At 54.8% G+C, this 13,790-nt stretch overlaps 1 protein-coding gene across 1 annotated transcript; it reads left to right on the top strand.

Moving 5' to 3' along the window:
* Nucleotides 1-3,044: 3,044 nt before the first annotated feature.
* SPCS3 (signal peptidase complex subunit 3) lies at nt 3,045-11,369 on the top strand. The gene is made up of 5 exons (XM_036457979.2): nt 3,045-3,295; nt 5,962-6,035; nt 7,489-7,565; nt 10,342-10,457; nt 11,224-11,369. The coding sequence occupies exons 1-5, from the start codon at nt 3,153-3,155 to the stop codon at nt 11,354-11,356; spliced, it is 543 nt and encodes a 180-aa protein (XP_036313872.1). The 5' UTR covers nt 3,045-3,152; the 3' UTR covers nt 11,357-11,369.
* The last annotated feature ends 2,421 nt before the right edge of the window (nt 11,370-13,790 follow it).

Raw genomic sequence — 13,790 nt, 5'->3', positions numbered from 1 at the left:
GCCTTTACGGTAAAACCGGGGCCCAGAGCCAGGCCACCTTCTGGCGTCTGTCACGGAGCTTGCGCCAAGTCACAAGCCCCTCGGTTCACCTGCTCCTACAGTGTCACGGACTCGGTGATGACTGACTCTGCAGGATGACGCACCATGAGAACAGGGAGCAGGATCCGTGCCTCGAGGGTTTCAGTTTTCCTCACATATTCCAGTCACCTGAGCAGGGCTTCCCACTTCCTCCACACGCACCCTGACAGTGAGGACACCTTGGCGCAAACCCAGCATCCAGAGCCGAGGCCTCTGAGCACCCGGAGCCGAGGCCTCTGAGCACCCGGAGCTGAGATCTCCGATTCCCTTGAATAGTAATTTCCTGTGACATAAAGTCTGGGCTCCTTGGCTGACATTTCTGCAGTAGGACTTTACATTGCCTTTCTAGCCTCATTTCTGCCTAATCCTTTATACTTACACCAGAGGCCTGGTGCACAAATTTGTGACAGGTGGGGTCTGGCTGGCCTGCTCCATGGGGGAAGATCAGGGCCAGGCCAGGGGGAGGAGGGGCCGTGGGTGGTTGGCTAGCCGTCCCTGTCCCCCATCGGGTGTGTGTGTGTGGGGCCCGATCAGGGGCCCGGCCAGGAGGGGCCACAGGAGGTTGGAAGGGGGGGTGACTGGGGCCCCAATCGGGTGGTTGGCAGTGCATATTACAGCAACCGGTCATACTGGTTGTTCTAGTCACTTGGCTTTTATGTACTATTAGAGGCCTGGTATACGAAATTCATGCATGAGGTGTGTGTGTGTGTCCCTCAGCCCAGCCTGCACCCTCTCCAATCTGAGACCCCTCAGGGATGTCTGACTGCCCATTTAGGCCAGATCCTACTGGCAGTCAGACATCCTACGGACAGTCAGATATTCCTTCCACAACCCAGGACTGCTGGCTCCCAACTGCTCGCCTGCCTGCCTTCCTGATTGCCCCTAACTGCTTCTGCCTGCCAGCATGATCTCCCCCTAACCACTCCCCTGCCAGCCTGTTTGCCCCAACTTCCCTCCTCTGCCAGCCTGGTCACCCATAACTGCCCTCCCTTGCAGGCCTGGTCCCTCCCAATCGCCCTCCCCTGTTGGGCCATCTTGTGGTGGCCATCTTGTGTCCACATGGGGGCAGCCATCTTGTGTGTTGGAGTGATGGTCAATTTGCATATTACTTTTATTAGATAGGACGTAGATAATTTAGCTGGATCACACTACTGCGTATCCCACATATCCATACTGTCCCTTTTGGAATACTATCCTTGGACATCAACATCTTTAACTCGCCCCGTAAGAATACCTAATCCACATAGTTCAGGCTCTGTGCTGAACATTTCATAGACCCTGCTTGGTCCCACATTGTCACAGATGTAAATTCTTCCTCTGAAGTCCACAACACTCTGTAACCTCCTTGGTATTTATGCTTTGTTTCAGGTTTGTGTGTTTTTATCAACTCTAGTAGATTATAAGCTCCATGAGGATAGAAAGTGATTGTTATATATCTCTGTACAGTTAGCAACACGGTAGGCGTTCAATAAATAGTTGTTTTACTGAATAAGCTGTGGCTGTCTGGAAGACAAAAAAAACTTTAAACTTAATCTAGGGTCTCTCCATGTTTCATGGCGGGCTCTATTCCGACTTGACAGGGGTGCTCCCTTATTGGTGCTGTGCTCTCAAAGCTGGAGCTGGCACACAGTAGGCGCTCAGTGATAATCCCAACAGCAAGGCTGTATGAAATTGCATAATGAATAATGCAAAGAAACAAGGGCTTATTAACGGACGGCAAAAACCAGCACCAGGGCAGACCATTTCCCAGTTTGTTCTAGGCCAGGTGTGCTTAGCCAACCTCTTTTGGTTTATTAAGATTTAAAGTAATCCGTGCACATTCCTGGAGCCTCCGGGTTCTTTTACAATGACCCACAGCTCTGAAAGGAGTCTGCAGACCTCCAAGGCTAAAGATTGGCACAGTCAGAGCCTGCAGCCCCCCAGGGTCACGAAGCACCGATGCCTCGGCCAGCACATGTGGCTCAGCAGTTGGGTCTCCACCCAGGAACCAAGAGGTCACAGGTTCAATTCCAGGTCACAGCACATGCAGGTTGCAGGCTCCATCCCCAGGAGGGAGTGTGCAGGCAGCAGCCAAATGATGATGCTCCTCTCTTATGGACTTTTCTCTATCCCTTTCTCTAAAAATCCATAAAAAAATATTTTAAAAAAATTCTTACACAAACTGCACAGCAGTCTCAGGGTCACTGATCGCCTTCAAGGTCAGGGTCCTCAAACTTTTTAAAGTGAGGGCCAGATCACGGTCCCTCAGAGAGCTGGAGGGCCGGACTATATGAACTACTAATTCCTACTGTAACACCTCGGCTGCGCTCACTGCCCAAAACACCTGGCGGGCCGGATCAGACTCCTCTGCGGGCTGTGGCCCGCGGGCCGTAGTTTGAAGACCCCTGGTTGGGTTTTCAGAGCCCCGTGAAGTCAGTTACAGGAAACCCAGTGGGACATGCACCTCCCAGAATCTGCAGCGCTAACCGTTAACGCCTAAAACCGCTCCAGCTGCCACAGGAAGTGGGCGCGGTCGAAAGTGGAAGGTGCACGGGGCGGCTGGGGGTGGGGGGTAGCGTGGGGGTGGGAGGATGAGGCATTTTCGGGCCCCCCCCTCCTAAGAGGCATCAGTTTTTGGACCCAAGTGACACAGGCAGGAGGACCCCGCGGGCGGTCAAGCGCTGCTTCCAGCCGCGACTCGCCAGGGGACACCCCAAACTCTCCGGCTGCATCTCAGCGCCCAGCAGCGGCGCCCAGGCGGCCCCCCAGCCCGCCCCGAGCCCCTGGCGGCGGCCCCGGGGGAGCCAGCACCCGCCGGGGACCTGGTGGGCCCGCCCGGGCGGAGGAGGCGGGTCTGCGTACGCAGCGAAGCCCCGCCCTCCCCTGCGCACCGCTGATTGGCGGAGGAGCCCTCCCCTGCCCGCCGCTGATTGGCGGAGGCGGCAGACCGGAAGTAGGGGCGCCGGAAGACCGGAAGGGAGGCGGGGCCGCGGGGCGCGCGCCCGGGACGCGCGCGGCGCAGGGGCGCGGATCGCTGGCAGCCGGGCCGCCACCGGAACGGGGTCCAGGAACAGGGCTCCGGGCGCTCGGCCGCGATGAACACGGTGCTGTCGCGGGCGAACTCGCTGTTCGCCTTCTCGCTGAGCGTGATGGCGGCGCTCACCTTCGGCTGCTTCATCACCACCGCCTTCAAGGACCGCAGCGTGCCGGTGCGGCTGCACGTCTCGCGGATCATGCTGTGAGTGCGGCCCGGCCCGCGGCGCCTGCGGGCACCCCGCGGCCTCCGCCCTGCCCCGCCGCGGCTCCCGGCTCCCGGCTCCCCTCCGCGGCTCCGGGCTCCCCTCCGCGGCTCCCGGCTCCCCTCCGCGGCTCCCGGGCTCCCCGCCGCGGCTCCCGGCTCCCCTCCCCGGCTCCCCGCCGCGGCTCCCGGCTCCCCTCCGCGGCTCCCGGCTCCCCGCCGCGGCTCCCCGGCTCCCGGCTCCCGGCTCCCGGGCTCCCCTCCGCGGCTCCCGGCTCCCGGCTCCCCGCCGCGGCTCCCCGGCTCCCGGCTCCCGGGCTCCCCTGCTCCCGGCTCCCGGCTCCCCGGCTCCCCGGCTCCCGGCCCCCGGCTCCCGGCTCCCCTCCCCGGCTCCGGACTCCCGGCTCCCGGCTTCCCGGCTTCCCGGCTCCCCGGCTCTCGGCTCCCGGCTCCCGGGCTCCCCGCCGCGGCTCCCGGCTCCCGGCTCCCCTCCGCGGCTCCCGGCTCCCGGGCTCCCCGGCTCCCGGCTCCCCTCCCGGCTCCCGGGCTCCCCGCCGCGGCTCCCCGGCTCCCGGCTCCCCGGCTCCCGGCTCCCGGCTCCCGGCTCCCGCTCCCGGCGCCTCCTCCCCCGCGGGCTCCCGGGCTCCCGGCTCCCCGCCACGGCTCCCCGGCTCCCCGGCTCCCCGCCACGGCTCCCCGGCTCCCGGCTCCCCGGCTCCCGGCTCCCCTCCCCGGCTCCCCGGCTCCCGGCTCCCGCCTCCCGCTCTGAAGTCGCTGGAGCGGCCGCAGCCCGGGCTTCCCTCCTTCCTGCGCCTCCTCCCCGCCGGCCAATGGGGGAGCTCCACACCAGCCGGGCGCGGCCCGCCCTCCGGCCCCCGGCCCCCGGCCCCGGCTTCCGCCCTCCGGCCCGCTCCTCTCCGGGTCCCCGCTCCCCGGCCCCTGGTCCCCGGTTCCCGGCCCCCGGCCCCCGGCTGGGCCCCCGCTCCCCGCTGGGTCCCCCGGTCCCCTGGTTCCGGGTCCCCGCTCCCCGGCCCCTGGTCCCCGGCTCCCGGCCCCCGGCTCCCGGCTGGGTCCCCTGGTCCCCTGGCCCCCGCTCCCCGCTGGGTCCCCCGGTCCCCTGGTTCCGGGTCCCCGCGCCCCCGGCCCGCCCTCAGGCCCCCGGCCCCCGGCTTCCGCCCTCCGGCCCGCTCCTCTCCGGGTCCCCCGCTCCCAGGCCCCTGGTCCCCGGCTCCCGGCTCCCGGCTGGGCCCCCGGTCCCCTCTGGCTCCCGGGTCCCTGGCCCCTGGTCCCCGCTGGGGCCCCCGGCCCGCCCTCCGGCCTCCGGTCTCCGCTGGGGCCCCTGGTCCCCTGGTTCCGGGTCTCCCGGTCCCCGGCCCGCCCTCCCGGCCCCTGTTCCCTGGTCCAGGCTGGGTCCCGGGTGGGTCCCTGGTGGGTCCCCCGCCTCCCCCGTCGGGGCTGTCGGCTCCCGGCTGCTCTGGGTGGCGGGGCGGTTCGGTTCGGTTCGGTGCCGGAGGGAATGGGCCGTCGGTTCCTGTTCAGTGAGAACCAGCCGGGAACAAGCCCGGGGAGGCCGGGCACCGGCTCCGGGAGCGCCGCGGGCATCGGCCTGGCCGGGCCCTGTGCCCCGCACTTCCCGGCTTGTAGGGCTGTCCCCTCCGCTTCTCCTCCCTCCGTCTTCTCACCCAGCTCCCCATCCATCTCCCCACGAGTGTGCCGCAGTTTTCTTATTGGTCACAAGCTCCAGCAAGCTGGTCATGGAATAACCACCGCCCCCCTCTCCTCCCCGCGTTTATGTTTTGTTTTGTTTCTTCTTTCTCTGCTAAGGGGTGTTTGTTAGATACTGTGCTTTAGGTTCCAAACTCAGGTCCTGGGTGGATTGACCTCTGCGCGCGCCAGCTTGGGGTGGGAGGCGGTGTTGAGCTCTGCACGGTCAGCACCCAGCAGCTGTGAGGTTTAGTTGATTCGGAGCCAGTGCCTTAGAATTCTGGGCCTCAGTTCCCGTTTGTGTAAGTGGGAGTGCCACCCCACTCCTGCACACTGAGATAATCGTGAGAAAACGGGTGGTGGTGACAGACCCTCAGTCAGACGCTCCCCTTAGGCGGGGCCCCTTCCTCCCACCGTCCACCAAGTGGCCTCCTCATGTGTCCACACTTTTCTCGCCCAGTCTGCATCGCCCCTGGGTTTGTTAGGGGTTCTCTGGAGGTACACGGAAACAGGCCTTTATATCGAACTAGAGGCCCGGTGCATACAATTCGTGCACTCGGGAGGAGGGTTCCCCTCAGCCCAGCCTGTACCCTCTCCAATCCGGGACACCTGGGAGATGTCCGACTGGTCTAAACCCGCAGCTGGACATCCCTCTCACAATCCGGGACTGCTGGCTCCTAACCTCACCTGCCTGATTGCCCCTAACTGCCCAACCTGCCGGCCTGGTTGCCCCACACAGCCTGTTGTTCAGTCGTTACTGTGAGAGTGTCATGACCAATTTGCATACTACCCTTTTATTAGTATAGATTATTAGTATAGATTAGGAAGTTGATCCTAGTATTCACTTGTTTCTTTGTGGAATTGCTGTTTCCCCTGTGCACACAACTGTATCCCTGGGAATGATGTGTGTTTTGTATGTTGACATGTCCTAAGGATGGTAAAGCTTTTCTCTTTACTTCTAGGAAAAATGTGGAAGACTTCACGGGACCTAGAGAAAAGAGTGACCTGGGGTTCATTAACTTTGACATCACGGCAGATATCCTTTGAGCAAGGGCTCATTGTCTTTCCTGTGGCGCACTGACGACGTGCATGCTGTTTAGTGATTTGGGACCCAATTTTCCCCTTCTCGGTACATTTTGAAGTGCTGCTCAGAGAGGGCGTGTGCCATCGATCAGAACAAGTGGTCATCTGAAGGAGCAGGGTCTGGTGAACACAGCGGGTGGTTCTTACTTCCCAGGCAAGATCTTATACCGTGTCTTTAACTGGTTTTGAAGTGTGTGATGGTGCATCATCATGAAGCAACATTACTTTGTCGTGTCTTCTGGCCCATTCTGGTCGTTTCACGATCAGAGTGTGGTTTAAATTGGTTATTTGTTGTCAGTAGCCATCAGTATTAACGGTTTCACCTGGTTTTAGAAGCTCATGCATGATACACCACACCTTCCTGATCCCACCAAACGCAGGGCATTGTCTTTTTTATGAAGGGATTTGGCCTTGCAGTTGATGTTGATGGTTAACCTGGATCAACCCATGATTCTGTGCATTTGGGATTCTCAAATGAAATCCACTTTTCATTGCCAGTCACAATTTGATGCAAAAAAAAAAAAAAAAAGCACTTACTTTCGTGCCACCAAATCAACATTTTACTGATGACTTTTCGGTTTTCCATTTGTCTGTCGTTCAGTTGATGTGGCACCCATTTTCCTTCCTTTAAAATCTTTCCCATTGCTTGTAAACAATCTGAAATTGTTTGCTGAGCAATGTTTAAGCTTTCTGCAAGTTGTTTTTGAGCTTGACATGCATTTTCATCCAATAATGCTTGTAATTGTTGGTCTTCAAAGTTTTTTGGTTGATCTGGACGTTCTGTCTTTCACATCAAATTCATCACTTTCAGTGTTTAAACCAGTGTTCACAGTGTCTTGGAGATGGAGCATGTTCACCATAAGCTTCCCAGAAGTATTCAGCAGCTTTTTTCTTCAAAATAATGAATTAAAACTTCCTGCAAATGCTCTTTTTGGGCACAAAATTTGACACTTTTAAGCGTAAAAATATGTTAACACCTTCAGAAAATTTGACATGAAATTTTGAAGCTTGTTAATACAAAAAAATAGCAGACATATCAAATCGCATATATATCAATATATTCAATATGTGTAACTCCATCTAATGAAAAAAATCTGGTACACCTAGAATACTAGTGTATAAGTACTATTTATTGTACTTGATTTAATTACCTGCGTGTCGTTGATGTTTGCATATTATTACAGTTAAATTGGGATGATTGTTTATACTTTGGAACTGCAGTGGAATCGTGCTTGAGAAATGAAATAGTCTTCTCTCATGTGTTTTCATTGAATTAGTGGCTCAGTATGTTTCTGGCCACTTTTTCTCTATTTTGGTGTTCGTATTGCTGTGAATACTTAGCGTTACTAAGATTGTTTTAAAGCTGTATGCTGCTCTATGGTTGATATATTCCTTAATTTGTTTACATCTAGAGAATATATTTGATTGGAATGTTAAGCAGTTGTTTCTTTATTTATCAGCAGAATATTCAACAAAAAATAATGTAAGTATATAAGTATTTTAGTAGATATGTAACATCCTAGTTTTTATGAAAAATATACATTTTGAATATTCAGAACACCTGACCTGAGTGGTTCAGGAGGAGTCACCAGCCCGTGGCAGCCGTGCTGAGGCCTGTGGGCTCGGGCGCATGGAGGGGCTCCCTGGGCCCAAGAGCGAGCTGCTGGTTCTCCTGGGGACCCAGCACTGCAGGGTCTGTCTGGTCGCCATTCTGAAAACGGCACATCTGTCTGTATGTTCCTCGATGTAAACTGAAAAGGGAAAGCAGTTACACTTGAATCACACTGTACGTGGACAGACAGTAACACTCAGTCCCCAATCGGAGTTGGCTACGTGCTTCCTAAGACATGTGTGAACTCAGACTCTGGAGGCAGCGAGGAATTCCGGGGGCAGGAGGCTGAGCGGCTGGCTCTCTGTGCATTCATTCATTCATTCATCATTCATTCCTGACACGCGGCATTGTGCAGAGTGGAGTGGGTTGTGTTGTCCAGTTTTAAAGAAACGAATTCTCACATGATGGAAGGACGGCTTACAAAGATCCCTGCAAAGCTCTCAGAGGCGAAGAGAAGGCCCGTGGCCCACCACATGGCACAGCTCCCGTGCCGGGTCCTCTGAGCTGCTCAGCCACTTTACTGATGGATGAGAAACCAAGAACCTGGGTCTGTGAGAAGCTGGCGGAGGACGGCTGGTCAGGAGCCTGTGGGGAGGCACTCTGCTGATGGTGCTGTGATTGAGGGAACAGCAGGTGTCTGAGGACCGGGTTTGTAAAGAAAGGCGCATACTGAGGGGCTTCTGTTCAAAATATGCGTGATGGGGAACCCATGGAGGCCGCTCAGTGACACATTCAGGAAGGTGCTGCTGCACTGGGAGCACATTAGGAGATGGAGAGGGCATTGCACCCAGCTGTAGGATTTTTAAAAAATACGTTTTTATTGATTTTAGAGAGGAATGGGGGCGGGGGAGAGAAATATTGATGTGAGTTAGAACCACTGATTGGCTGCCTCCGGCATGCCCTCTACTGGGAAGGGAATGGTGGGTGACCTTTTGGTGCACAGGATGTTTCCCAATCCACTGAGCCACCCAGGCCAGGGCCAGCTGTAGGATTCTTCGAGCTGAAATATTCTCTCCAGACAGCTATAATTAGGAAGATAAATACCAAGACATTTGAAACAATGAAATTTGTGATCTGTGCTTATAACTCTGGTTACCCAGACCTCTAATAAAAAACTAAAGCTAATTATATTTGAAGCATTTCTGAGGTTATTTTATAACCCAACTATATATATAGTTTGAGCTGTTTTGATAGTGTATGAAGCCATAGCTATGCAGTTAATAAATAACTGTCTTTAGAATTTTTATTTGTTTTGGAGTTGTATGGGATCCAATTTGAGTACTTAAGGTAGTCTTTTTTTAAATCATATATTAGAGTTTATCAGATTTTGTCATTAGAAGTTATTAAACTATTACATTAAAATATATTAAAACAGTTAATTTATGATAGAAGTTTTTTAGTTCAGTCTGATTTCAAGCTTTTGTTGTAGCTAGAGTAAGGTATAAATAAATGAGGTATAACTACAGAATGTTACTAAAATAGAGGTCTTAGGTTCTAAAGTATAAAGTAAATGATTCTGATGAGTGAAGTAAAGCACAAATGTGAAATCTGTAGAATTAAAATGAACTACAGTAACTGTGTGGCTGTTACCTAAGTACGTTATGTTTGCTGTGTGCATACTGAGGTGGTTTGTAGTTAGAAAGGAGTCTACTTCTCTATTTCATTTGAAGTGTGTTCATTTTTAAGAGATGACAAATTCACCAGCTCTTTCTGTTGGTTAGTTTTGTAGTTCAGTGTCATTTTTAGCACTGCAGTCAGTTAATGGTACCGCACATTAATTGGGGCATATCTTTTATACCAGATGTTTTGTTAGGCCTGGGAGGAAGGTGCTCCCTGCCCTTGAGAGTCAGCTAAGTGTTAAAACAGGAAAGGCCGTTGAGGATGAGTAGCAACTGGAAACACATGCTATTCAAGGCTCAGCACATGGTCCAAACAACAGGCCTTTCCTTGGTGACGGGCACCTACGTTAACATTCAGAGCCTGCTCCCCAGCATGGCCAGTGAGTTAGCACAGCGTGGAACGGGCAGGCTGTGGCTTCAGTGAAGGAGTGAATTCTCACAGTCACTTCTCTCCGGCATGTGCTGGACTCTGTCCCTCCGTTGGGACGGTCCTGTTTAGTCTCAGAAAGAGACTTAGGGTGGCGATTGGAACCCTCTTTTGGGAATAACAGTCCACATTCTGTGAGTTGGACGTCACATGCTCAGCAGTCAGCCTCACAAGCTGTGAGTGGTAGCTGAGTGAGAACACAGTCTTGGGACTTGGTTGTGATCACACATGTGCTTTTACTCCATTTCATGCTCCTGATTTGCCTGACAATAGGTTTATGCTGTGTCAGAATAGCGGCTTGAAAGGCTGTCTAGAATTTTGCCGAAATAAAGCAATGATGTGCCTGTGTGTAACTTTAAAGAAAAAATAGTAAAGGCTTTATTTAGTGATGCTTGGCGATTGAAAACGCTTGGCAGAACATAGATGGCGGGGGCAGCAGTGACCCGGGCAGGGTTCATACTGGGCTGAGGGCTGATGGTCGCAGCAATCCCCTCAGAGTTGGGCTCACTGGTAATGAGCTAGTTGCTTACCAACGCTTCCGATTTGAATCGACAGATACCATTTCTGCTGAGTTAATTTAATTATTTCCCTTTTCTTGTAGGCTCTGAACCAGGTTGTCCTTTGGGACAAGATTGTTCTGAGAGGTGATAATCCAAAGCTGCTGTTGAAAGATATGAAAACAAAGTATTTTTTCTTTGACGATGGAAATGGTCTCAAGTGAGCAATTCTTTGTCTCTCTCTCTCTCTCTCTTTTTTTTTTTACATTTAATGAAATGTGAAGGGGAGAGAACGATGTATTTGTATTTTTAAAGAAGAATATTTGAGGGTAAAAAAGAGGAAGGTGGGGAGAGAAGTGAAGTATTTATATGGATCTGACCTGGAAGATGATGTGGAAACACCGCAAAACTGAGCTAAGATCTGGGCTCGGTGTGTGACAGCCCCTGCCGAGGCCTCTGCCCCGGTGCCCAGGGCCTGGTGCCCAGGGCGCGCAGGGCCCGCCTGTGGGTGGGACTGCCCGGCACGGGCTCAGGGGATTTGAGGAGGAAGTAGCTCGTGGCCCAGCTCGCACTGAGGTTTGTGGTGTTGGTCTGTTGGCTTCTGTGACCCTCAGCTTCCTTCTTGTGCAGTGAGGAGCAAAATAGCGATCTGGGTCCTGTCCGACTCCACTCCAGCAGGGGTGCTCCCCTTTGCCGGCTAGAGAGCCATGGAGTTGGGGCTCGCACATTGTCCTCTGATCCCCCAGTCTGGGCTCCTGTTCTCTGTCGTCCGCACTCGGCCTTGGGCGTCTGGCTCGAACTCAGGGAGCCAGGGCATTGCGGTGCCCAGGCCGCTGGTGCCGTGTCCTGGGTTACGGACCTGGAGACTGTCTGGGTGAGGCCCGCTCAGGGGGGCTGGTGATGGGCGGACTGGGCGCCTCGGCGCTGTAAGACTTGTTCTCCCCAGACTGCAGTGTCTCTGCTGACGTCGGATTGCTGTCTTTCAGGGGCAACAGGAACGTCACGCTGACTCTGTCCTGGAACGTCGTACCCAACGCCGGAATCCTACCTCTTGTCACGGGCTCAGGACACGTGTCTGTTCCGTTTCCAGATACATATGAAATCATGAAGAGTTATTAAATTATTCTGAATCCGAACAGCATATTTTTATACTTACTGGATCCTCTCATTTATGTCCTCCCTTGCATCCTCATTTGTTTTTGGTTGTTAACTTATTTTTTTTTTTTGTCTAAGAACATCAAAGGTTTTATTTGAAGGGAAAGGTTAGAGTGCTCCTTAAACTTAATTTTACAATCAAAACAAAGGCCGCCAGAGTGGGTAGTAGAAGAGTAAGGCAGCGCACAACAGGGTTTGGGAGTTTGTCTGGCGGGTTCCCATTATCTGAGAGGATGGACGCTGAGGCGCAGGGAGGGCCGCGGCCCCTCCCAGGCTGTGGAGCTGTGCCCCAGGCCGCCCAGCGGTGTGGTTCCCCTGGCCACGGGGGAGACGCTCCTGTCTCAGGAGGCCAGGCTGGAAGCACTGACACCCTGAGAGAGACAGGCGTTTGAGACGCTGGTTTACATACAGATTAGACCGAGGATGAATTTTGTTCCCTGTATCTGAGGAAGGCCCATGTGCTTTCCTTAACGCACTTTTCTCCACTTAAAGATGGAATCCCTCCGTCATGTGGGAAATCCTCCTCCTCACTCTGAAGTCTTGTCAGCCCAGTGTGTCTCAGTGCTTCCTCTGGAACGTCCCACATGCTCTGTGTGGATTCAGCATTGCCGCTGAAGGCGGACATGTCTGCCTGGTCCCTCTGGGGGAAGTTTCTCCAGTGAGCATGCCTGGTGCAGAGGGCTAGTTATTTAAAACGTCTGTAGGTCCCCGTTTGGTAACCATTGGGGTGGCACCCATGTGCCAGCACTCGCATACCTCGCTGTAAGTTGTCTTCAGTAAGTGCGTGAGGTCGCAGTGCGGTGTTAGCTCTGCAGGTGGAGGAACAGCCCAGAGGCGGACTGCAGTTAGCTGTCACGTAGCTCGCAGGACGGGGGTTAAACCTTGAACTCCGATCTGGTTCAGCTTCTCTGTTCTCATAAGACTAATCACAGTCCCCATGTAACCCCCGTTCATGTTCTGTTGCCTGGACACCCCTGTACCACTCCTAGAAGGACTTTTCCATCCCCTGTGGAAGTCATTTTACCTTTGTTACAACTAAGAATCCAAATGTATGAAAATGATTTGGAGATTAAACTCATGGCACTACCCGGTTGACTGGTCATATTTACCACGGTTTTCCCTGGAGCAGGAGTACCGTCCGTCCTCAGACGGAGTGCTGCCAGCCAGTGACCTTTAACCACACCCCCATGCAGCCACCTCCCAGCAGCTCCCACCAGTGTCCGGAGGGCTGGCGTCCTCCAAGCATGACGCACGGTTATGGCTAACAGCATTAGGCATGGTTATGGCCAACATAGCATTGGGCACGGTTATGGCTAACATAGCTGTGCTTTTTCCGTGTCCCGCACTGAAAGGGGGGAGGACAGGTTCCTGAGTGGATTAAGAGGAGCTGGGGATTAAGAAAGAAAGAGACGAGGCAGAAATAGATCCAAAAGCTGGGTGCCGGGTGGAGGCTGTCACTGATGGAGGGACAGTCACACAGGTAACAGCACATTTATCCTCCAAAACACAAGGGGGTTTCACTGGGAAAGCTTAGGGTCAAAGGAGCTTGGTTGGGCCCAGGTCCTATTCATTCCCTCTTTCCCTGTGCTAGACTGGATTTACATCTCAAAGCCTCTCCCCGAAAGCTGGACCAAGGTAAACCAGGACTGATGGTACCCCTGCCTTCTTGGGGGGCTGTAACCAGAGACGGCTCTGCTTGGGCTCAGCTGATAGGAATTAAAAGAATGGGGAGGGCCCTCTCCACATAGCATGGGCACGGTTACGGCTAACCTCCATCCATCGCAGCGTCCAGTGAAAGCCCATTTGCTGACATGTACAGCGCAGTGGGCGGTGACCTGGCACGGTCGGGGGGGGCGGGGGGACCAGGTTCAGCTCCTCCGTTGACCTTGGCAGCGCCTGGTCCTCCCCGCAGTGGCGGTGGCCAGTGCCCCTCGCCCGTGGTTCTTGCCCAGCTCACAGGGTCTGTTCAGAGAGATTAAGTCACGCCAGTCCTGTGGAGCCAGGCAGACGACAGACCCGTGTGTAAGTCACGTGGGCCTGCCTTCCCAGTTCCCACCCAGAGGCTGTGCCGCGGGCGGTCCCTGCACAGACGTGGGGAGACTCGGCGTCTGCGGCCGGGGCCCCCCGCCCTGCCCCGGGCGAGCTCGCCCCGGCGGGCGCTGGAGGCCGGGAATGGTGGGCGCCCACCTGCTGACCCACGCCTGGCTCTTGTTGGCCTCACTGGGCTGCTCAGGAGGACCTGCTCCACGTGGCACAGGACCCCGCCCCGGAGGCACAGCGCCGGGCACACCTCACGGGCGCCAGTGAACGGGGGGAACGGGTCCGTCTTTCCCCTGGGACCAGACCCGGGACAGTCACCTGCTCTGTGGAGGCGCCTTGTCACCCCTGCAGCCCGCTA

This window comes from Pipistrellus kuhlii, unplaced genomic scaffold, assembly GCF_014108245.1.
Source record: "Pipistrellus kuhlii isolate mPipKuh1 unplaced genomic scaffold, mPipKuh1.p scaffold_m20_p_3, whole genome shotgun sequence".
Lineage (NCBI taxonomy): Eukaryota > Metazoa > Chordata > Mammalia > Chiroptera > Vespertilionidae > Pipistrellus > Pipistrellus kuhlii.
The sequence above is the reverse complement of the archived record's forward strand: the minus strand, read 5'-3'. Positions and strand labels throughout refer to the sequence as shown.

What these genes read in the sequence shown, in the direction of transcription:
- SPCS3 (XM_036457979.2), top strand. Translation starts at nt 3,153, where the DNA reads ATGAACACGGTGCTGTCGCGGGCGAACTCGCTGTTCGCCTTCTCGCTG. An exon ending in AATATTCAACAAAAAATAAT is followed by an intron (nt 7,566 to 10,341) that starts GTAAGTATATAA and finishes CTTTTCTTGTAG; the next exon opens with GCTCTGAACCAGGTTGTCCT. An exon ending in GACGATGGAAATGGTCTCAA is followed by an intron (nt 10,458 to 11,223) that starts GTGAGCAATTCT and finishes GCTGTCTTTCAG; the next exon opens with GGGCAACAGGAACGTCACGC.